The 26,390-nt window shown below is 39.7% G+C and overlaps 1 protein-coding gene across 2 annotated transcripts in view; it reads left to right on the top strand.

The window, feature by feature from the left end:
- The window catches only part of CGA (glycoprotein hormones, alpha polypeptide), a 36,213-nt gene extending 10,181 nt beyond the window's left edge, over nt 1–26,032 (top strand). The window contains exons 1-4 of one of the 2 annotated variants that reach the window (XM_056566041.1): nt 13,349–13,425; nt 17,436–17,542; nt 19,738–19,925; nt 24,867–26,032. In XM_056566041.1, the coding sequence (XP_056422016.1) occupies nt 17,443–17,542; nt 19,738–19,925; nt 24,867–24,944 (366 nt within the window). In that variant the 5' untranslated portion in view covers nt 13,349–13,425; nt 17,436–17,442 and the 3' untranslated portion in view covers nt 24,945–26,032. Of the gene's footprint in view, nt 1–13,348; nt 13,426–17,435; nt 17,543–19,737; nt 19,926–24,866 lie in introns of those variants that run through there. The other variant, XM_056566042.1, reaches the window with a different exon arrangement.
- Nucleotides 26,033–26,390: the final 358 nt, after the last annotated feature.

Raw genomic sequence — 26,390 nt, 5'->3', positions numbered from 1 at the left:
AATCATAAATATAATTAATAAAGGCTTATAACGGCTCTTCTATATAGTAACAATTGTAATAAGTGATTCCTGTCCTACAAGAAGGCTGCAAAGGTGAAGCCTTCATTCAGTCCATTTGGACTTTGGGATTTTAATCTCCAAATCCAACGGGCTTCTTCTTGAAGCAGTCTGGTGTTAAGATTTCCACGTCTCGGACCTAGTTTACACTGGGTAATGCCACAGAAACGTAATTCAAAGGGAGCATCATTGTGTACAGTCCTCATATGCCTAGCAATTGGCGTATCTTGGTAGGTGTTAATAGTACTCATATGTTTTGAGATACGCCTACGCAATTGTTGAACTGTCTTTCCTACATAGATTTTAGGACAATTGCAAGTGGCTAGGTACACTACCCCCGTCGTTTGACAGGTGATGAAGTCCCTAATTTGATATTTCCGATTATCAATCGGATTAGAGAATTCTTTTGTACGTGGCATAAATTTGCAAAAATTGCACCGTCCACATGGATGTGATCCTTGAATTGATGATTTCAACCAACTGGATGCAGACTCCTCTGCATAAAAACTCCTAACTATTTGATTTTGAATATTGGGTCCTCTACGATAGGTTATAGAGGGGTGAGTAGAGATCACCTCCCTAAGGTCATTATCCACCTGTAATATAGGCCAATATTTCCTAAGTATATTCATGATTTTTTGATTGTGTTGATCAAAAGTTCCGATACACCTAATGATCTTTTGGCCACTATTGTCTTTAGCCAATTTGTGATCACGTAATAATTCAGATCTTGGAGTAGCCCTGGCTCTGGCGAAGGCCTTGTGAAGGACTTTCTTAGGGTAACCTCTATTGGTGAAGCGTCTATACAAGAGATCACATTCTTCTTGAAATTTAAGAGGATCAGAGCAATTCCTTTTGGCTCGTAGATATTGACTGATAGGGATACCTTTCTTCAATGGTACGGGATGATAACTCTTCCAATTGAGAAAACTATTGGTTGACGTAGGTTTACGATATATAGAAGTGTGAATGTGACCAAGTGAATCAATAGTGATAGTGAGGTCAAGAAAATGAAGAAATTTATCATGAATTTCAGAAGTAAAGTGCATATTAATATGATTAGTGTTAAGTGCTTGAACGAAGGATTGAAATAATTGTGTGGTGCTGTCCCAAAAAATCAATATATCATCTATATAACGACCCCAAAATAAAATGTGAGAGTTAAATTCTTGAAAAGTGTCAGAGAAAACGTGAGTGTCTTCCCACCACCCTAAGAATAAATTAGAATAATTCGGTGCACAAGGAGTGCCCATAGCAGTGCCCTTCAACTGAAAATAAAAGTGCCTATCAAAAAGGAAAAAATTGTGAGTAAGTAGAAAACGTAATAAGGTCAAAACAAATTTGTTGTGTGCTGTGTACTGAAGACCTTTAGTAGTTAGGAAATGTTGTACAGCATGAAGTCCCTGTTCATGTTGGATGTTTGTATAAAGAGATTCCACATCCAAACTAGCTATAAGAGTGCCTGGAGGGAATGTGATCTCCTGTAATTTCTTCACAGTGTCCTTGGTATCCTTAATAAAGGACGGAAGAGAGGAAACAAAAGGGGCCAAGAACTGATCTACATAGTGACTGATATTTTGTGTAATATTGTCACACCCTGAAACAATAGGTCTGCCAGGGATAGGGGAACTCCGTTTGTGCACCTTAGGAAGGGCGTAGAAAGTGGCTATTGTTGGCGATGGATTAAAGAGATATTTAAATTCTTCTTCTGTTATCAATTGGTCTATTCTTGCCTCTTGTAAAATTGTACGTAAATTCTGGTTAAACTCCTGAAGTGGGTTATGGTCAAGTTTACGATAAGTATCTTTATCATTCAACAGTCTCATCACCATAGCCTTATAATAACTTTTATCCATCAGGACGATGTTTCCTCCTTTATCAGAAGGTTTGCAAACAATCTCATTATTATGTTGTATTTCATCAAGTGCTCGGATTTCTTCCGTAGATAAGTTAGATGGAATATGGGGAGTCCTTGACCTTAGGGAACTGATCTCGTGTGTAACCATCTTAACAAAAGTATCGATATTAGAGTATTGTGACAAGGATGGTGTAAAACTTGACTTAGGTTTAAGATTAGAGAAGGGAGCTTCAACTGAGACAATTCCTGTCTCACTTTCTTCTTCTAGCTGTTCTAACATAGTAACAACTTGCTGATCTTGTTGTCTGTTCACAGCAGGATTGGTAGCAAGGTTTTTGTGAAATTTGTGTAGGGCAAGCTTCCTGCCAAATAAATTTATATCTTTAGTCCAAGTAAAAATATTACAAGGTGGTGTAGGGGTGAATGATAACCCCTTTTGTAATACGGACAGATGGTGTTCATTCAGAACCAATAATATTGGATTTACCCTCCACTCATAGGTCCCTCCTATTGCATTAATTAATTGGAGTTAATCACTCCTTTTTGTGGACTGTCAAGCTTATTATGCACTGATGGCTGGATTCCTGTCCAACAAACCTAATTTAGAGCACTCTAAAGCTGATGCTGCTCATGTCTTTTCACTTCAAAATCTTCCCTTTAATCAAGTTGATATAAATTCAGCTTTTAGGGATTTACAAAAAACTTATAAACAGTATTATCGTTCCTGGTGGGAGATTGCCAGTCTCGAAACATACCTCCAGCAAAAAATTGTTTATCGTGGTTTAAGAATCAATATCACTCCTAACTCACATCAAAACGAAACTGAATTTATACAAGGTTGGCAACAACTTTTAACTGAAAACTCCTTACGTATGTTACAATATCTACTAGATTTTGAGAAGGGTGCATTTACAAAAATTGGTATACAGTTGGAAACACAAATTAGTGAAATTAAAATATTCCAAACACAACCTGAGTATCCTCTTTTGGAGCAAAAACTTAAGAAACATCTTGATAGTTTTTTAAGTGAGATTAAAGAAAGGAAACACAGGAAATACGTACGAGACAAGAGGGATTTTGAAACAGGACAGATTTATTTAAAATCACAACAACAAGATTTTCAGGGTAATAGGTATACAGATATTTCGGATTCTGAATACTCAGGTACTGAGGATAGTACTAACGTCCAGAGTGGCCCTAAGAGGTTTCACCCTAGATCGCGATCTAGGAGCAATAAGAGACGTCAACCCTACAGAAAAAATACTGGTACTTTTAAATCTGAGAACACCCCTAGACCACAAGGCCATTTACAACCATGCCCACCTCATACTACTCAAGGAGGTGGCCATCCCTCCATGTACTCACATGGATTTTTATCCTCTGCCTTACCCAATCCTGCAGAGGTACATATGACCCCAGTGATACCTGGTCCTACAGCAACAACAGCTGCCCCACGGGCACCTGGCATTCCAACAATTACTCATATGGGAGGATTACCACAGAATCCCCCTCACCCTTTTTTAGAACCAGGGGTCCAACTGAGGGATCGCGACAAATGGGGATACAATCCAATTCCCAGACAATAACTGATGCTACCAGTGACCAATTGCAAATTTGTAACCTGTCATCCCTAGTTCTGAATGAACACCATCTGTCCGTATTACAAAAGGGGTTATCATTCACCCCTACACCACCTTGTAATATTTTTACTTGGACTAAAGATATAAATTTATTTGGCAGGAAGCTTGCCCTACACAAATTTCACAAAAACCTTGCTACCAATCCTGCTGTGAACAGACAACAAGATCAGCAAGTTGTTACTATGTTAGAACAGCTAGAAGAAGAAAGTGAGACAGGAATTGTCTCAGTTGAAGCTCCCTTCTCTAATCTTAAACCTAAGTCAAGTTTTACACCATCCTTGTCACAATACTCTAATATCGATACTTTTGTTAAGATGGTTACACACGAGATCAGTTCCCTAAGGTCAAGGACTCCCCATATTCCATCTAACTTATCTACGGAAGAAATCCGAGCACTTGATGAAATACAACATAATAATGAGATTGTTTGCAAACCTTCTGATAAAGGAGGAAACATCGTCCTGATGGATAAAAGTTATTATAAGGCTATGGTGATGAGACTGTTGAATGATAAAGATACTTATCGTAAACTTGACCATAACCCACTTCAGGAGTTTAACCAGAATTTACGTACAATTTTACAAGAGGCAAGAATAGACCAATTGATAACAGAAGAAGAATTTAAATATCTCTTTAATCCATCGCCAACAATAGCCACTTTCTACGCCCTTCCTAAGGTGCACAAACGGAGTTCCCCTATCCCTGGCAGACCTATTGTTTCAGGGTGTGACAATATTACACAAAATATCAGTCACTATGTAGATCAGTTCTTAGCCCCTTTTGTTTCCTCTCTTCCGTCCTTTATTAAGGATACCAAGGACACTGTGAAGAAATTACAGGAGATCACATTCCCTCCAGGCACTCTTATAGCTAGTTTGGATGTGGAATCTCTTTATACAAACATCCAACATGAACAGGGACTTCATGCTGTACAACATTTCCTAACTACTAAAGGTCTTCAGTACACAGCACACAACAAATTTGTTTTGACCTTATTACGTTTTCTACTTACTCACAATTTTTTCCTTTTTGATAGGCACTTTTATTTTCAGTTGAAGGGCACTGCTATGGGCACTCCTTGTGCACCGAATTATTCTAATTTATTCTTAGGGTGGTGGGAAGACACTCACGTTTTCTCTGACACTTTTCAAGAATTTAACTCTCACATTTTATTTTGGGGTCGTTATATAGATGATATATTGATTTTTTGGGACAGCACCACACAATTATTTCAATCCTTCGTTCAAGCACTTAACACTAATCATATTAATATGCACTTTACTTCTGAAATTCATGATAAATTTCTTCATTTTCTTGACCTCACTATCACTATTGATTCACTTGGTCACATTCACACTTCTATATATCGTAAACCTACGTCAACCAATAGTTTTCTCAATTGGAAGAGTTATCATCCCGTACCATTGAAGAAAGGTATCCCTATCAGTCAATATCTACGAGCCAAAAGGAATTGCTCTGATCCTCTTAAATTTCAAGAAGAATGTGATCTCTTGTATAGACGCTTCACCAATAGAGGTTACCCTAAGAAAGTCCTTCACAAGGCCTTCGCCAGAGCCAGGGCTACTCCAAGATCTGAATTATTACGTGATCACAAATTGGCTAAAGACAATAGTGGCCAAAAGATCATTAGGTGTATCGGAACTTTTGATCAACACAATCAAAAAATCATGAATATACTTAGGAAATATTGGCCTATATTACAGGTGGATAATGACCTTAGGGAGGTGATCTCTACTCACCCCTCTATAACCTATCGTAGAGGACCCAATATTCAAAATCAAATAGTTAGGAGTTTTTATGCAGAGGAGTCTGCATCCAGTTGGTTGAAATCATCAATTCAAGGATCACATCCATGTGGACGGTGCAATTTTTGCAAATTTATGCCACGTACAAAAGAATTCTCTAATCCGATTGATAATCGGAAATATCAAATTAGGGACTTCATCACCTGTCAAACGACGGGGGTAGTGTACCTAGCCACTTGCAATTGTCCTAAAATCTATGTAGGAAAGACAGTTCAACAATTGCGTAGGCGTATCTCAAAACATATGAGTACTATTAACACCTACCAAGATACGCCAATTGCTAGGCATATGAGGACTGTACACAATGATGCTCCCTTTGAATTACGTTTCTGTGGCATTACCCAGTGTAAACTAGGTCCGAGACGTGGAAATCTTAACACCAGACTGCTTCAAGAAGAAGCCCGTTGGATTTGGAGATTAAAATCCCAAAGTCCAAATGGACTGAATGAAGGCTTCACCTTTGCAGCCTTCTTGTAGGACAGGAATCACTTATTACAATTGTTACTATATAGAAGAGCCGTTATAAGCCTTTATTAATTATATTTATGATTAACTTCCGTTGATGATATGAATTAATTATGACTACATCTATGCAGAACAGATGAGTATTTGCTCCTCCCTCTATCGATTAATATTTCCTTGCTCTGATCTTATACCTACGTTGCTAGGTTGGCCGTCCTATATTGCTAGATAGTAGCTTATTAGTGTTCTCGAATTAACCTATCACTTGCTATGCAGTCGTTGTTCCCAATAGTGGTTATATTGTGTATTACAGCCCTATCACAATAGCCATGAGTGAATCATATGCCAAAAATCGGCTAAGTGCCGGCGCATATGTCTGTCGCGCAGCTTCCAGCAGTGCCTGTATATGACTAAGTATTCGCGCACGTTCTTCTGCGCATCCGTACTGCGCATGCGCCCATATCGGAGGTTCGGGAAGCTATTAGTTAGCGCAGGACCGATGGCGCACATACGTATACAGCTTCCGGCACCAATGAGGAGTTCAGAAGCTTGATTGTTCTCAGCTGGTTGGTCAAGGATGCTGTCAATCAAACGAATATAGCAAGATGCATCCTGGTCTAAAATTCATTGGCCAGGAAGCGGTCAATCATTAGTCTGCATATGATTGTAACCAATGAGATGTCATGTTAATACAGGAAGTGACATGTTCTAATGACGTTAGAGACAGGAGGTTATTTAAACCCCTGCAAGGCTTGTTTGCACGCCATTTGCCTCTTAGCCCTTGATAAAGCCACAGCCTGTGGCGAAACGTCGGGCGGGCGGGCAATGTGTTAGATTTTTAATTGTCTCACACTATAGACTGTGGACTGCAGCCACAGTCTAATTTTTCAATTCACTTCTATAGCATGCAGTGTCATGCCAATCAATGCACCATGGATCAATATGTGTGAGGTTATTTTAATCTCGGCTCATTAAACGTTAAGTTTTATATTGGGTGGGAAATTTAGGGTCTTAGTGACCGCTTAGCGGTCAAATGTTAATAATATTGGATTTACCCTCCACTCATAGGTCCCTCCTATTGCATGTACACAGCCGTCACGCGGCCTTCCATAGACAGGAATGAAGGGGGCGTGATGTGATGTCATGATCACGGAAGCCCCAGGCTTCCATGTCCGTAACGCCGCAGTGTCGACCCGAAGATAGCGGAGGATCCCAGCGACCGGACCCCCGCGATCAGACATGTTATCTCCTATCCTTTGGATAAAGGATAACATATCTGGGGCGGAGTAATCCTTAGGAACAATTATTTGGCTGCAGGAAATGCTTCATAAATGATCAATTATCATAGGCCAAAAATCTAAAACGAAAATTCATGTACTTCTTAGAGTCATTGAGAGCTGTGATTAATGTTGGAGAAGTGATTGTAGAGATCACTGGAATCAGCACTGGCACAAGGCTTTTTTCACACTATATAAAAAGGCTTTAAGGGCTTTTAGTTTTTAGTTTTTTTTCCCCTTTGACTGCCAGGGGACAGTAGCTGGGCCCCATACTGGAGATCACGGGAGGTCCCAGCAGTCAGACCCCCGAGATCAGACACTTAGCCCCTGTCCTGTGAATACCTGATAAGTATTTGATAAGTTCAGTTTGCTGGAGTACCCTTTTAGAGGGTAACTGAGTTTTCATGAAAAATTGAAAGAAATCCCAGGGCTTCATTGTCTAAAGACTAGGTGCTGGTTGAACCTTTCTTCACTGCTCCTTTTTTTGTATTTCATGTCCTTTTTCTGCTTGTCAGCTCATTGCATTTTCTCTAAAGTATGTACTTTATTTGCTAGCATTTTGCTGGCAGAAATACAGACTTATAGGCTGCAAGCCACAATCTGTATGCTTTACATCTACAAGCGTTGCTTGTTGCTTTTATGATATTATAAAAAAAAGTGTTTATAAATATGAATAAGCCCCACTCCTAAGAAAAAAAATCACACCCTTTTCTCATTTTCCAAATAAAAGAATGTAAACAAAAATAAATAAATATATTTCATATGGCCACAGAAATGTTTGAACTATTAACTTCTTAAGGACATAGCCCATTATGGCCTTAAAGCGTACCCGTCAGATCCAACAAACAATTTTTTTAAAAATATATCACTCAGTACCTAATCCTGACCATGTACATCTAATTTTTATGTGTCTAGCACCTTTATTTATTTTTTCATTACACTTATAATTTAGCTCACTAGTCTGAATTCCTCTCAAAGTGAAGGGGTGTGGCCTCACTGTGCAGGTCTCCGCCCCTCCCTCAGTATGCTGTCTGCTCACATCTCCCCTAGCATTAGCTAAACTACAACTCCCAGCTTGTCCTCACTGACAGTAGCGGTACACAAGCTGACAGTGGGAGGATTTTTCCTCCAGCTGTGAGCCCTGCGCTTACAGCTGTCAATCAAGGGAGTGTGTTCATGACAAAGTTGATTATGCATGGACACAGCAGGACTAGTATGTGTCCAAGCAGTTGTTTGACTGGCTTTTTTAGTGTGAAAAATTTTTCTAATGAAAGCAATTGCAAAACCTATTGGTTTTGCATGATTTACAACATATGAAAAGTTTTTGTATCTGACTGTGCCCATTTAAGGATTTAGCCAATTTTGATTTTGGCTTTTTCGTTTTTTCATCCTCTCTTCCTGAAATCCATAACTCTTATTTTTTCACCTACACACCCATATCAGGGCTTGTTTTTTACAAGACCAATTTTACTTTGTAATGAGATCTTTCATTTTACCATAAAATGTACCCCAAAACAAAGAAAACTGAAATTTTGCAACTTTTGGGGGTTTGGTTTTTACGCAGTGTACTTTATGGTAAAAATTATAAGGTATCTTTATTCTGTAAGTCAATAGGATTAAACCCAATTTATATAGTTTTTTTTATTATTGTACTAAAAAAATTGGTATGCAAAATTGGTATGCAAAAAAATTTCCTTTTCTGACCCCTAGAATTTTTTTTCTCCGTTATACAGGACAAATTTTTTTTTGCGACGTGATCTGTTTTTATTCGCACCATTTCTATTGTGATGGGACTTTTTGATCGCTTTTTATTAATTTTTTTTCCAATATAATTAAAAAAATCTGTATTTTTGGTGTTTGGTATTTTTTTTTATGTTTACACAGTTTACTGTTCAGGATCATGAACATATTTTAATAGTATAGACGATTATGTACATTTTTTTATTTGTAAAATGGGAAAATAAGGGTAATTAGATTTTTTTAAATAATTTTAATAAAAAATAATATAATTATATAATTATATATATATATATATATATATATAATATAATTTTAATTATAATTTTATATAATTTATATAATTTTATATAATTTATATAATATAATTTTACAAACATTTTAAAGGAGACCAATCAGCAGATTTTTGCATATATAATGCTTGACAGCGCGTTATATATGCTAAAATCTTTATCCTCACCATTCCCGGAGGACGTTTTTGCCACCAGGGATATTGAAGATATGATGTTAAAAAGTCCCCCCCCCCGACCGCCCCGTAAGTAGTGCCCTAGTTGGGGACTTATACTTACTGGGTCCCGTCGCTCCGGCCGTGGTCCTGCCCCCTTGTCTTGATTGCTTTGAGACCCGGTAAGTATTAGTCCCAGCCAAGAGAACTACTTACAGGCTGGGGGGACTTTATAACTTCATATCTCCAACATCCCGGGCAAAAACGTCCACAGGATAAAGGTGAGGATAAAGATTTTAGCATATATAATTTGTTGTCAAGTGTTAAATATGCTAAAATCTGCTGATTGGTTTTCTGTAAGTATAATAAGTGATGCACTGATATAGCCTGGCTAAAACAACTCCACTGAGATACTGGCAACTTTCATTATCACTTTAAACGCTGTGATTGGCAGGGTTAAATGACTGGCAGTAGCATGATTGATGACTGATAGTAGCCGACACTCACTACTCTGATTCAAACCACTTAAGGATTCAGGGCATACAGGTACGCCCTTTGTCCTTAAGTACCAGGACCCAAGGGTGTAACTGTACGCCCAAAGCCCTCAACGGGTTAAAATATAATGTTAATGAAACTGCATGGTGGTAAATGTAAACAAAAATACCAAAGTACGGAATTGCTGATTGGTGGTCACTTTTATAATTTTCTTTCAGATATTTGATTATTGTCGAGAGTCCTGGTCTTGCTAAAATATGGCCAAAAAACTGAGAGGGAACATTACCTCACAATAAATTTTACAGGTTTAGGCCATGTTCACATATGATAAAAAAGTCTGTTTTTGGCACTTCAGGCTGAAAAAACTGTTTCTAATATATAACGTGCAGATACAGCGCCTCTGCAGTGAACAGTTCTTTGACATATTGTATAATAAAAATCAGGGTTGTGGGGCGTACAGATAATTTACAGCAATCTATGTAGGAAAGTATATTTTTAAATTATATACGTATGCAGTTCAAAGATAATACTGCTATTTAAGGAGCAAGAACCTCACCATACATGTTACCACCCACTGTAACCAAACAAATTTCACTATTTTAAGACCAGCATTACCAATAATAGCACTATATAAGAGCTAAATAATACCACTACATCATAGACACATATTACCACCACACAGCGACTGAATTGCACCATACTGTTACTGTAAATACAACAAGGCAATTTTCTCCAGGCAGTGACGATATATAGTGGTGGATATCAGCTCCACACAGGATCTGTACACTGTATAAGAGATTAGCATGCAGTTATATCCAATGTCATTCACTTTCCTATATTTCTTCATCTGACCTAGACCATCACAACCCATCTCTGCAGAATTTGTTGGAAAAAAAACTTCTTAGGCTTCTAATTTTTCCATCACCTTCCCCATCTTTTTATCACCCATAGTTCTCCAAATGGTTATAATTCTCACCATGGTGTCCACTACAATAATAGTACTTCTGTTATTGTGTCCCCAAAATAGTAATAGTGCCCACTTTAGATCCCACACAGTAATATGGCCCCCTTCGGACACCCATATAGTCTTATGCCGCCACTTAGCAATATTTCTTTCTATGGCCCCCACTAAGTAATAGTAACCCCCTTTGGCCTCCTCAGTCAAAAATTCTCCCCCTTTTGTCCACAACTCATTAATAATGGCCCCTATGTTCTCTAAAGAAAAAATACTCATTCCCAACAAGCAAACTCTGTTCCTAGGACACACTCTTCCAGGGTTTCTGCCTCATATGCCATAAAGACCTGCTGCCTCTGAGGCTTCAAGAGCATCGTTGCTTCAGTTGCCTGGTTAAAGAGGCATGATTAATTGACTTCAATGTGTGCCGTGTGGGATTGCTGATATCATCAGCACACTCCTGGAGTCTAGAACCTGCAACCTATGGTGGTAAATGGCGGACCAAGAAGGACTCAGGACACCCATACTACTGCAACAGCAATAGTTTTGACCCTGCCCCCTATATAGTCTGATACTAACAGCATTTATTGGACAGTATTAAACTGTTTCTCAACAACCCCCCAACGAGTAATAACCAGTTGTCAATTTATTCATAACTAAGAGAGGAATAACAGGAGTGGTACAAAGCAGAGTTCTCAGAAAAGTGGTTCCAAGTTGCTCTTTATTTCATGAAGAATACATTTACTAGATTATCAGCAGAGATGGCAGGCACTCATTTTTATAACAATTGTATATGTGAAAATTTGAAATTTGCACAACAATACAAAACAAGGCCATTGTCACATAGTAATCGTCAAAAAACATAACAAGGCCAAATCATGTCACATTTGAAGTCCATATAGAGCAGTGATGGCTATTTTCTTTTTGAACCCAGTTGCCAAACCCGAACACTGAGTCAACTTATTATTCTCAAAAGTGCCAAATTGTAAATAAACCTGTATACTGAGAATTCCTTTAAGAAAAACACCTCATACAACTGTCTGAACCAAACAGTATGATCTCATACTGTCCCTAAATAGTCAGTAGGACCCAAACACAGTTTTAGGACCCTCATACTTCCCCCATATAGTTGTTATAGTTGTTACTGTCCCTCATGTCGTATTGGGACCCCCATATTGTCCCCCCATACAATATTGGGACCCTCACAATGTCCTCTATACAGTTTTAGGGCCCTCATACTGCCCCACATATAGTATTAGGACCTCAATACTATCCCCCATATAATATTAGGACCCCATGCTGTCCCCCATATAGTATAAGGACTTCTATACCATCTTCTGTACAGAATTAGGACCCTCATATTGTCCCCCATATATTATTAGGATCATCATTCTGTCCAGAATATAGTATTATGGGGACCCAACTGCAGACCCCATGGAAAAAAAACACCACTCACCTCACCACTGCCCATCCCCTGGGTGCCCTTCAGCAGCTGCCTTAACTGCATTATGGTAGCATTGGCCCTGGACAAGCCTATGGTATGAGTGCCAGCAAAGAGGCCCCACATGCCATCGCTGATATGGCATATATAGTAAAATGAAATACAGGAATAGACTAAATTAGCCCGTAGGGCCACAATGGGGATGTCTGGTAATTTCCAGGACATAAAAACAACTTTACATGTGCAAAATAATAAAAAGTTTAATAAATGTTTACTATAATGGGCAAAGATTAAAGGGGTACTCCGCCCCTAGACATCTTATCCCCTATCCAAAGAGGATGACAAATAAGATGTCTGATTGCCAGGGTCCCGCCGCTGGGAACCCCCTCGATCTCTCCTGCCGCACCCCCTGTCATCTGCTGCACAGAGCGAACTTCGATCCGTGCCTAATGACGGGTGATACAGGGGCCGGGGTAACGTAACGTCACGCCTCTGCCCCTTGTGATGTCATGGCCCGCCTCCTCAATGCAAGTCTATGGGAGGGGGCGTGGTGACCACCACGCCCCCTTCCATCGATTTGTATTAAGGGGGCAGGGCATTACATCACATGGGGGTGGGTCCATGACATCAGGATTCCCCGCCCCTGTAACGCACGTCATCATGCAGCAGATGAAAGGGGGTGCGGCAGGAGAGATCGCGGTGGGTTCCCAGTGGTGGGACCCCTGTGATCAGACATCTTATCCCCTATCCGTTGGATAGGGGGTAAGATGTTTAGGGGCGGACATAGACCATGATACCAGTATAGGGAGAATCTTATACTATTTGTTTATATAACAATTTTAGAACAGTTATAAACTTTATCTCCTAAACCTGCCACGGGTAACACATTTCAGGAAGGACATGATGCAAGCCGATGATTCAGATTAATTCAATGATTGTACATCTTGATAAAAACCTGACACCGGTAGTGCGATAGGAAGTTACTTTAATATGGATGTTAAAAATACAAAGTGATTAAGTGGATATAAAAGTAATTAAATCAAAAGCTACTCAGCAGCCAACAGACGGGGAGTTGATCCCAGGCTTACCTAGAATATCTAGTGTTATAGAAGCGGACTGATATAAAAGGGGGGAGCAGGATAAAGTGGTCAGTAACTACAAGAGAAGTTCATTCTGACAGTGAAAGAAAATTTGACTACAGGCTCACAGTATCTCTACCCCAGAGGATACAGGTACAAGAACATTTTCTAACCTTATATACAGATGAATGATATATTGCATACACATACATTTCTAACTCATTAAGGCTGAACTTACATGTTAAAAAAATACTAGACAGACATATCAAACATGAGGTTTTAGCTGATATTGTGGCGAAACATACACAAGCTTGCAGCCCACATCAAGGGTCTTTAGTCTCTTACGAGTCTTTACTCTAACATTACAAAAACAATCACAGAAAACTGCATAAAAATACTTAAGCTCACAGAAAAGAGGCCATAATAACTAAAGACTGGTTGTGAGGACAGGTTCAAAACCTATTCCCACCATGATGCAGATCAGCCATAATACAAAATAAGGGAGGTAGCACGGGTGCAAAATACTGATGAACAACTAACCACATGCCTACTATTCATGAGGGGAGGGAGAGTGATAGCTGCTTAGTATTATACTTGAGTATAGCTAAAGGCATATAAAGGGTGCTAGTTACATGACAATGTGTAGTGCACCATGCTGGCTCACAGCCTATTCTTACTTTCATACTATTTGATCAGGGGGGCTGCCTAGCATCCTATATGTGAATCCCACAAAGCACTGGCACCCCAGGCTCCCCCAGCAGCACAAGGCTAGACCACATCCTTAAAGGAATACTAGACAGCATAAACATAATGTGTTATTTGATATTATGGCCAAAATATGCAAGATTGCAACCCATGGATCTGCTTAGTATTGTAATTGGACATAGAAAAGACATAAGAAGGGTGCCAGTTACATGATAGCTTATAGTGCACCATGCTATTAATGACAGCCATACTATTCAATCACACTGCCCATCATTGGGCACCACAAAGAGCACTGGCACTCTGGGTTCCCCCAAAATCACAAGCCCAGACAACACGTGCACCTGCATTATATACCATAACCACAGTGTGGGACATGTAGGCCTATTTTAAAGAGATTTATGATCTCCATTCACAGCCGTAAAGGCTTTGTGAAGAAAATGATCATTAACCTGTTGTCCATTTTTCCAGAAGGCCATGGGTTAACTTGAGAGGGTTAGGACCCTTTTACATGGACTGACTATCTGGGGGAAATGAGTACCACTCTTGGTGATTGGCACATGTAGAAGGCGTCATTAAAGATTGCTGGATCGTTCTTGTGGCTCTTCAAATTCATTATTATCTCGCGTACATCACCTGTTTACACAGGGCAATGTGATCGATAACAATGAGTTTATTGGCCACACCAAAGATCCGACTTTTGTTCATTTGTCCGATATATTGACATTAAAATGGCCTTTAAAGATGTCAAAATAAGAAGCTCATGCTCACTCAGAAAAGCCATACTTGCTAGGTATATGTTCTGGCAGAGGTCACACATCTGTGGCGCCAAGAGAAGGAAAGTTTGCATCTTTCTTTTATAATACTTTTCTTTTTAAGAATCTGGGTTTGAAGAAAAAAAAATGTAATAGTTAAAAAAGTTTTTGTATGACAGCTTTTGAATGTGCTGGGTGCATACTCTGTAAGGCTGGACAACTTTCTGCTGCAAAATCTACATATGTTACGTGTGGATCGTGCTGTGGATTTGCTCCTATAAACTAAAGCGGTAGTAAAAATCTGCAGCATCTCAACGTGCTTTTTGTACAAATTTTTTCCATTACATGTGTATATCATTTGTTTTTAATCCCCATCCAAATGCATTGTACTGCAATTTGCTAAGGATGAAGAGGTCAGAATGCACCCAAATCTGAACTCCCTCTAAGAATTCCTTTAAAAGCCTAATAATGATAATCACAAGGACCAAACTACTGATCTGCCACTGGGTGGCAGTCATTCCCTTCTTTAATGGCTTGCTTATAAAATAAAATAATAATAACACTAATGTTGAATTTCAACATTACTGTCACTGACATGAATCTCTCAGTGATGAATCTGAGCTGCTAAAATTATTTGAACTATTGATAGTTCTTAGCAGATTTTTAAAGCACAAAGATGAAAGACCTTTGTAATCTGTTAGTCTATTCTGCCTATAACAGCCTACGCTACAGTTATCCTTAAAATACATAATTATATGGCATTAGTTTTCAAAAAGATATTCTAAACAAATGCAATGGGGGAAAAAAGTTTAAGAACAGCTTTTAAGAACAGAATAATGCAAATTATTCATTGCTGTACCACATAGATATAATACAGGGTGCAAATATCTGGGTTACAGTCAAGCAAAATAAAAGAATAGTATAGACATTTAAAGGGGTTATCCACCATAAGATGATTTTAGTACGTACCTGGCAGACAGTAATGGACATGCTTAGGAAGGATCTGCACTTTTTTTCGGGCTAAATGGCTATGTTGTGAGATTACCATTATACTGTGGCTAGCTTTTTGTGAACTGGTATTTCCTGTTTGAATTTTCTTTTTTTTTACTAAAAATCCCACAATTCCATTTTCCTCCCTCCCACACATCAGCCACCCCACCCATTGAAACATAAATGAGCTGCATTCATCAAAAGACCTGTGGTTTTCAATCAGGGTGCCTACAGCTGTTGGATTAGTTGCAGATTGATCCCTCCACCCATTGAAGCAGACAGGCTCCCTGTCATCAGCTGACTAGTGAAGCAGGTCTTGGCCACATTGCACCCTGGGAAAAATCTGAGACAACAGTCATTTTGTATGCTGTTAAAAATAAATAGTGGGGTTAAAATCACATAAGAATTGAGAGAAAACTGTCACACACAGGTAAAGACACTATATTATGAACTACACTAACTTTACAGCCCCTGTAGCATAGTCAAATAAAACAAAATCCTGGAATAACCCTTTAAAAAATAAGGGAAAAAAAACATTTTCTATTATAAGAGAAGAAGATGATAAAGAAAACCATTTATTTGTATAGCATCACATAATATTTAGTTCAGTATACTCAGAGTACTATGTCAGCAGACAGCTACCATGTTGTCACACAGCTGTCTTTTGAATAATATTTTGTGTCAATATTTACATCCAAAAACTAGAAGTAGATCCAAAACATGCAACTTTCTCCGTTATATGTTTCCCTCTTTATGTTTCATTACAGATACTAATGCAAAATGCTGACTAAAATATTGGCATCTTAAAGTGGCCTTAGAGTTGTGCAAAACCCATTAAAGGAGTACTCCGGTGCAGGAACACTTATCCCCTATCCAAATAGGGGATAAGTGTCTGATTGGGGGGGGGGGGTCCAACCATTGGGGACCCCCTGCAATCTCCTGCACAGAACCCCCGGCAGTTCCCAGCAATGGGGCGTTTGAACCCCGAGTTATACTCCTCCTCCATGTATTTCTATGGGATTGCCAGAGATACAGCGGTCAGGTATCTCCAACTCTCCCTTAGATACATGGAGGGGTGTGTCTGCTGACACTTCGTGCAGGGGTCGAAACACTCTCTTCCTGGGGAGAGCCAGAGTGCCAGGAGATAGTGGGGGTTCTCAGCAGTTGGACCCCCCGAGATCAGACACTTTTCCTCTATCCTTTGAATAGGGGATAAGTGTTCCTGTACTGGAGTATTCCTTTAAGAGGTATATGCACATAGCATATTTTTCCATTAGTTCATACCGAAACTATATTTTGCAGCATGTATCAATAATGGAAAAAATATGCTATGAAATATGTGTCCATGGGGTATGATCTCACAGAATTATGAGGTTGAACAACTAAGCTCCTTCATGGATCAGTAGTGAGGAAGAGTCAGGGTTAAAGTAATATTCATTGCAACATTATTTCTTATTTAAAACTATGTATTATAAATCAACAGGTCTATGTTTCACATGTATATTAATAATGTAAGACAATTATGTATTAAGAGAAGGGAGCCATATTGCAAAAATCTAAATGTGCTCGAGCTCCATGTGCTGGATCACCACCCTCCCACATTCTCACAACCTTCTTTCAGATTCTTTGCATGAGTAAAGGTCAGCTGTCTCTATGATAGGCATGTCTTAATATGTGTATAATATGAAACTAATAAATTGTCTATTTTTATTGAAGGAACACTATGGTTTGTTATGGAAAGTACATAGCAGTTGCCCTGGTGTTTTTCTCGGTCTGCATGCATGTCATTCATTCCTTTCCGGACGAGAATCCACTGGCTCCAGGTACTAATGTCTGCTAACGACAACCTTTATAGTTAATGACATATCCATGTATCCCGACAGATATCCCACCCCCCAATTTTCTGAAGAAATGAAAATGTCAGCTTGGCTACCTAGTTCTTGCTTTCTTTGGCAAATCTTGAGTTTTAATATAATTTAAACTATACAAAGGTCATATCGCCATTATAAGAAAATAACATATTTTTATCTGACAGATCAATAATACACAGTGTACCTGAGTCTGTCTTGTCAGAATTCTGTTTCCTAATAGTAAAATAAAATAACCATGTATCCCCCATAGCATTATATGTATTTGCTCCAGATTTCTTTAGATGATATAGAATTACTGGTCTTATGCACTTTACATGCTATATCGAAAATCAAACAATTCAGTTAAAAGAGTTAATAAAAGAGTTATGTCTCTTAGAAGGTGAGGAGGAAAAAACAAAAAACACAAAAAATTTAAATGTTCTCAAGACCAAAATGGGCTGTGTCCTTAAAGGGTTACTCCGCTCCCCAGCGTCTGGAACATTGAGCTCCTGAACGCTGTGTGTGGGCTACGTGTTCACGCCCGCCCTCTCGTGACATCACGGCAGCCCCCTCGTGACGTCACGGCCTGCGACGGCCGTCACGCCCCCTCCCATAGACTTGCATTGAGGGGGTGGGACGTGACGTCACATGAAGGGGTGTGACGTCACGAGGGGGCGGGCGTGAACACGGAAGCCCGCACACAGCGTTCAGGAACTCAATGTTCCAGACGCTGGGGAGCGGAGTAACCCTTTAAGGACACAGCCCATTTTGGTCTTGAGAACATTTAAATTTTTTGTGTTTTTTGTTTTTTCCTCCTCACCTTCTAAGAGACATAACTCTTTTATTATTCCATCCACAGACCTATATGAAGGCTTGTTTTTTATTCGACTAGTTGTACTTTGTATTGACATCTTTCATTTTTCCATAAAATGTATAACACAATCAATAAAATATTATATATAGTGGGAAATTGATAAGAAAACCGCAATTTTGCAACTTTGGTTTTTTTTGTATTTACGCAGTGCATTTTATGGTAGCACTGTCTTTTTCTTTATTCTGTGGGTCAATCCGAATAAAATACCCATGGTTACATGCTTTTCTATTATTGTACTTCTTTTAATATATCCCAAAAGAAGTATGTTTAAAATTGTTGTATTCTGACTCCTGTAACTTTCACATTTTTCAGAATATGATGCTGTATGAGGGCTCATGATCTGTATTTTCACTTTTGCGAATATATGGCTTACAGGATAATTAACATATTTTTATAGATCGGACATTTCTGCACGTTATGATACCAAATTTGTTACAGGAGACTATTTATTGCAATCTTTTAATTGCAAATACGGATCAGTATTATCTGCAATCTGCTTCTCTGGTCTGACAGACCATAGTAGAAGATCGCAGCAGACAGCCGGGAGCAGGTGAGAGGAGCTTCGGTGGCCATCTTTACTCATCGAACCCCTGAAATTGCACCGTGGGTAGTCCAATGAGTGTCTGTAGCCCCCCCCCCCCCCCCGTATACTTCAGATGCCATTGTCAGTATTGATCACAACATCTTATGATACCAGATGGGACCCACGGTCTATGAAGTGCAGCTCCTGCTCTCACTTCATAGCCAGGGCGGGACTCAGGATGTACATGTATGTCCTGGTGCGCCAAGTACCGGACGTCCTGTGTCCCCAACAGGTAAAAAACAAAACTAATAATGTATCAACTAAAATGAAGGCTAAGTTCCTGTTATGTAGGGTGAAGGGCAAGCAGACTCACTTTCCATTAGTAGTAGTGTAGAGAAATTATCTATATAAAAATTAGTAAAAGAAACAAAGAAACCAGAGGATCCATAGTCACATTTCTTCTGTGTGTATCCTGGAGCAAGCTAAAAATGTAACATAAATCATTATTCAAGACATACAGTGTCTTAAAAGTTCAAAATGTATTTCATACATTTTCCAGAATATGGCAAGCTGCTAGAAGCAAGTATTTTATGACAGTGTAAAAGACATTTTTCATGAATTGTTAGATATTCTGAGGCTCATGACTCAAATTAGTGACAGTTTTCATCCCTAGGATGTAATTTATACACCACCCCTACTGTTTTGTAATATGAATAATAAAAGCTGACTTTTCTTCTGCCTATAACACAATTGTTTATTGCTCTGTGCCAGGCTGTCCAGAATGCAGATTGAGGGAAAACATACATTTTTCAAAGGTGGGAAAAGGTCCAATATTTCAGTGCAGTGGGTGCTGCTTCTCCAGGGCTTACCCTACCCCGATGAGATCAAAGAAGACAATGCTGGTGCCAAAGAACATCACATCTGAAGCTAAATGTTGTGTGGCAAAAACACAAGTCAGGGTAAGTGGTAGACTTGCGCTTTGTCAGATCCCAATCCTGGATTACTAGATAGCAAGGTAGTTAAAAGTATTTAGTAAATATGAGACAAATATGTACAGTGATCCCTCAACTTACAATGGCCTCAACATACAATAGTTTCAACATATAATGGTCTTTTCTAGACCATTGTAACTTGAAACCAGACTTAACATACAATGTACAGACAGTCCAGATCTGCGAAACATGTCAATGGCCGGAAGAACTGACCAATTAGAATGGACATTTACACCTGTACTACTGAAGTGCATGCACTGACTGTCTGGTAGCGTCTCTCTACAGTACAGGGAGGTATTACATGTTCTGTCCAGGCATGCTGGGAGTTGTAGTTTTGCAAGAGCTGGAGGCACCCTGGATGGGAAACACTGACATAGACAGTAATTTACAGCTTCCAGTAGATCTTTCTTACTTTATATGTAAGGATTTGCTTTATCTATATTAGTTAACTACTTATTTCTATTTAATCCTCACTTTTTTCTATTTTTGGATGACATTTTGGTGGCTTCTGAACCAATTACCAGGTTTCCATAGAGTTATGGTCTCAACATACAATGGTTTCAACATACAATGGCCGTCCTGGAACCAATTAATATTGTAACTTGAGGGACCACTGTAATTGTGACTACATAGTTGTCAGTCAACTTATCAAGAGAAATGGTCCATTATTTTCAATTTAGATACTGTTATGGCCATAAAATAGGAATATAAATTGGTTGTTTATTTTTTATCTAATAATGTGTTCTGTTAAAGTCTATGAAAAAACTGCCATCAGTGCACAAAATTGTTGAAAAAAAAAAATGGCTGTAATTCCAACTTTAAAACCCCACAATTTTAATTCATTTCAATTCTGAAGTTTTCAAGAGGGTTACATCCATCCTGTATGAAAGGGGATATCCAGGAATGGAAAAGCATGGCTAATTTTGTCCATTAACTTCACCACACCTGTCCTCTGGATTAGAGATGAACCCACAGATGAATACAGCACCCACCTGTCTCAACTGCACGAAGTGATGACCGCTCCGTGTCTGAAGCCTCACAACCACGGGGCTGGAGTATCATGATGTAATGACTCCGCCCCCTTGTGACATCATGGCCCGCCCCCTCAATACAAGCCTATGGTCATATAGTGGGGTAAGATGTCTTAGGGTCGAAGTACCTCTTTTAGGTTTGTTTCAGCTAGGACTGAACTTCGGGCCATTCGGATCAGTAGAACCTACTAAATAACATCCGCCACATGGTAGAATGGAGAAGGAGGAAGGATCACATGACTTCAGAATAGCCGATAATACCTTTTTAAACAGCTCCCCTAACCAATCAGGAGGCAGTGTATGGGTTATGTCACAGGCACTGAAAAAAATCAGCAGTCATTTTAGAGATAGCAGGTGTGAGGGACACTAAACAATATACAACACAGATAGGGCCACACACATATAATAATTGAAGTAAAGCAACAAAGAGTGTTCTGCATCTGTTCTGTTCAAAATCTGTTTTTAAAAGCAGTGCATAGAGTATTTTGAGTCATTTTTGTGCATGTAAATACTGGCATGCATCTGCTACCAAAAAGGGATCATTTTTGGATATTCATTTTAAAAAGCTTTAAAAAATCTGCTAGTGCAGGTGTTTTTTATTCAACCTGTTAGTTACCACTGCGAACCATCCATTTACATAGCCATACATGTTGGCATAACTTGGAAATAAACTTTGTCTTAAAAACAGCAGAACTACATAGATCCTAGGTAACCCAACAATGTTATACAGGGCTTTTAGGGCTCTTAGACATTTTTTTTCACACTACAAGTTCGGACAGAACTAGTTCAACAAACTGGCTCCATTCTTTTTCATAGAAATGAGCGGAAATACCCCACACAACCTACAGACAGGTGTGGTGCTGTTTTTGGAAAATATCTGCTTTGTTTTCTAACCCTGGATAACCCCTTTAGGAAATTAATCAACGCATTTTTTTCACATACTTTTGAATAAAGCAATAATACCAGTAAATATAAGACAATTTGTAATATATAAAATTACAGAAAAATATTTCTTTCTCCAATTATAAGACACATTATCTCCTTCCCCTCTCTCCTACATTGATCATTCACTTTAAATTCACTATTAAAATTCGTCCTGAAAAACAAGATGGATTATTAATTTGTTGAGAGTTCAAGTTACATGTTGTTCAAAGAAGTCTGTAATATAAAGAGACACTGCAGAATCTAGTAAAATGTTAGTCTCAAATCAGTGCTAGACTAACAGCTACACTGCTCATTTCTACTGTATAATGTCCTCCATGCTGGGATACTGCTTCAGAGGCGGTGCTGAGAGATAAGGCAGCACAATCTTTTGTGTGTGTGCTGTACATAAGGAGACATCATAGCTGCTAGTCCCTATGCACTTTGGTGCTACATGTACAGCCATAGCCATGTCCGATCTATAAAACCACTCAGAGGTAAAGTAAATTACATTGCTTATTTTGCTACAACCTCAAGGGGAACAAGTGAACAGCCAGTCAGTTTATTGAACTGTAGATACTTCTAGCTTCAGCTACTTCTGTCTGCAAATATTTTGCTGGTGTTTACATACTGAGATAGGATCAAGTAAACAGTATACCTTGACATACCCATCAACTCAGCAACTTTGGTCACAGGTGCCCCTACCAGGCATGCGCTAACAATCATTTCCCTTTGGAACTCAGGTCTGACATATCATGCCCCTAAGACAAATAACAGATTTATAGAACAGCAAATAATAAAGTTTATTAAAGGGGTTCTCTGGTGCTTAAACATCTTATCCCCTATCCAAATCATAGGGGATAAGATGTCTGATCGCGGGAGTCCCGCAGCTGGGGACGCCCGTGATCATGCACGCGGCACCCCATTTATATTCAGTCCCCGAAGTGTTCTGCTCCGGGTCTGATTACGGGCGACTACAGGGCGCCGGCGTGTGACATCACGCTCCGCCCCGCAATGCAAGCCAATGGGAGGGGCGCGATAGCTATCACGCCCCCTCCTGTAGGCTTGCATTGAGGGGCGGAGCGTGACGTCGCACAGGGGCGCAGGCGTGACGTCACGCCGCCCGCCCTGTAGTCGCCCGTAATCAGACCCGGAGCGAACACGCTCCGGGAACTGATTATAAACGGGGTGCCGCGGGACTCCTGCGATCAGGCATCGTATCCCCTATCCTTTGGATAGGGGATAAGATGTTTAAGCACCGGAGAACCCCTTTAACAGCGATATAAGCTATGTGGCTGAGAAAAATAGGGGGCATTACCAGTGAAGGCAGGTGTGTCAGGAAGAGATTAACTTAACTATGTTAAAAAAGGGTGTTTTTTGTCCAGCCCCCGTACTACATTGTCAGTAAACTAATATGTTCTTAATCTTGAATTTTGAGTTTCTTAATAAAAACATTTCCCTCCTGAACTTTTAAAGGGGCGCTCCAGCCCTGAGACATCTTATCCCCTATCCAAAAGAATAGGGGATAAGATGTCTCCCTGCAGTGGTCCTGCCACTGGGGACCCCCGCAATCTTGTATTCGCCACCCACCTGTTTGAGCTGCATGCCGTGGTGCCAGCTCACAAACAGCCGGATGGCGACCACGGGGCCGGAGTATCTTGAAGTTACAACTCTGCCCCGTGACGTCACCCCCCGCCTCGCTATGTCTATAGACTTGCATAGCGGGGGCGGGGGGGTGACTTCACACGGGGGCGGAGTTGTGACGTCATGATACTTCGGCCCCGTGATCGCCACCCGGCTGTTTGTGAGCTGGCACCGCAGTGTGCAGCTCAAACAAGTGGGTGGAGAATACAAGATTGCGGGTGTCCCCAGCGGCGGGATAGGATAGGGGATAAGATCTCTTAGGGCCGGAGTACCCTTTAAGTCTTTCCTGAAAACATTCCACCATTTTTGTAGCCATTCTTTGAACCTGTTTTATTTTATCAATATCTTTTTGTGAGTGAGGTCTCCAGAACTGGACATAGTATTCCAGATGAGCTATTTCGTCTAACCGGTTATACCTTTAGCTATATAGCCAAGCATTTCATTTGCTTTTCCTACTGCCTGGCTGCACTGTTGACTCTGAGGCTGTCAGAAATCACTACACCCTAAATCTTGAACTACCAATACGACACTCCTTCTATAATATAATTCCTTCTACAAAAGTGCATTTATTTATTTAAAGGAGAACTCCAATTAAAACGTTTTTCTATCTGTCATGCCCCAGCTGCTGGATTAAAAATAATAAACATTGCCTTTCCTTCCGGCGCTCCCCTGATGCCACCAATAGCAATATCCCGGATGTCTTCTGGCTTTTAGTGCCTGACCCGTAACTCAGCATCCCAGCTTATTGCCGGCTGCAGTGATGTCCCACCTCGGTTGGTGATAGGCTGAGCTGCAGTGTCATATAACAAGCCAAGGCACCAGGAAAGAGGACGAGCCCAAACCTTGTACATGTCGCTGCCGATCCTCCTATCACTGGCCGAGGCAGGACAACACTGCAGCTGGCAATAAGCTGGCCAGCATCAAAAGCTGGAAGAGGGACCGGGGCTGGAGGACAGGACAACAATATCGGATGCATCGGGGGAGTGGAGGATGGTAAGTTAATGTTTTTATTTTTAATCCGGCAGCCCCGGCACACACATCCTATGCCACTTACAAACATATGCAGACCCTCATGCACACCACTTGCAGCCAGTCTCTGCCCAGAATACACACTACTAGCAACAACCCTCTGATATATATCATATTACAGCACTCAACTCCTGGACATAACCTCAGAGAAAGTAATGAAAAAAGCTATAATTATTTAACAGTATTAAAGGCTGAAATACTTTTTATGATAAATGTTTTCAGTCAGTGGTGACCATTTACAGTGTTTTCTTGTTTTCTAACACTTTTTCCCCTTCATTTTCAGGTTACAATAATGGATAATGTGAGGATTGAGAATCACACTGCTTGTCACTGCAGTACATGTCTTTACCATAAATCTTGAATATTACATCCTATGTGAAAAAACTCGCTTTGAAGGGGTTATTCAGGATTAGAGAAACAGAGCCGTTTTCATCCCAACGCAGCGCTGCACCTGTCCTCAGGTTGTGTGTGGTATTGCAGCTCAGTTCCATCAAAGCAAATGGAGCCAAGTTGTAATACCACACACAACCTGTGGACAGGGGTGGTGCTGGTTTTGACTTAGCTCTGTCTTTTATTCCTGCATAACCCCTTTTAAATTTTTTTCTATAATATAAAAAAAATATGTTCCCAGCCTAACATGTCTAAACGTCAGTGCATTTGTTCTTCACTATAATTACTGTCAGTACATTGAAATAAAATTGAAAATTCCTTTCTGCATACAACGAAAAAGAATTGATATTTTTTTTAGGTTTCTTTCCTTTTTGGGAATGTGGCAATGTAATCATATGATGTGACTTTTGTAAATAGTCACATAACTTGTCAATGTCTGCAACTGCAAATTGTAAAATGTGAGAGAAAAACAGGATGATTCATATTGTCAAGGAGGATGCGCAGCATGTATCAACACGTTTTCTACTATTTACCATTTAGAGAGTACACTCCAGTATTGTACATTTCTGGTATAGCCAGGATCACATTTTAAATCCCAGTAACTCAATGAGTAGTGTTACTATGCTTTATTATTGCAATATCTATTAGCATCATTTGTATTTTTCTAGTATAGTAAGTCCAATGTCTCATTCTTGGATCCGGTGTCTCATTATATCTTGCAATCAACTTGTAAGTAGTAATAAAAACATCCCCAGCACCAAGAAAAGAGACAGGTTACTGTTTGTAAGAAATAGTTATTAAATCTGCAACTTTACAAACAGACACGCTGAATTTTATCATGCACACACTGATGTTTATGTTAAGTTTTAGCCAAAAGATACTAATACCATATCTACTCGTATTTGTCTCTACTTATGATTTATATGTAATTTTGGGTGACAGTGTCCCGTAAGGGTATCTCCATAGATTTGACAAAACTAGGCTTACCCAGTGGAAATAGTCAACTTTAAGCATGCTTTGCAGTCTTCTGATGTGTGTATCATTAAACACCCTCTGTGTAATTATCATATGACTTTGTTTCATTTTTTAAAGCATACCTGTTAGATCCCACCACAAAAAAAATAGTATGTTACTCAATATGTTACTAATCCTGAACATGTACATCTAATTTTTATGCCTCTATCACCTATATTTATTATAAAAATCCCTATTTTAATCAGCTCACAGTGTTAGAAATCCTCTCAGGGGAAGGGGGTGTGTCCCTCCCTTGTGGTGGTGGGATGTGATTGGTGTGTGGTGGGAGGGTGTGTGCCTCCTTGTGGTGGTGGGATGTGATTGGTGCACCTGCTCCTGCAGCCTTGTCCATGAGTCATCTCTTGTCCATGACTCATGAACAAGCCTGATGCTGCTACTGGGC

The sequence above is a fragment of the Hyla sarda genome, chromosome 3, assembly GCF_029499605.1.
Source record: "Hyla sarda isolate aHylSar1 chromosome 3, aHylSar1.hap1, whole genome shotgun sequence".
In the NCBI taxonomy this organism is placed as follows: Eukaryota; Metazoa; Chordata; class Amphibia; order Anura; family Hylidae; genus Hyla; species Hyla sarda.
Note: the sequence above shows the minus strand (reverse complement) of the source record. Positions and strands in the feature narration are given on the sequence as shown.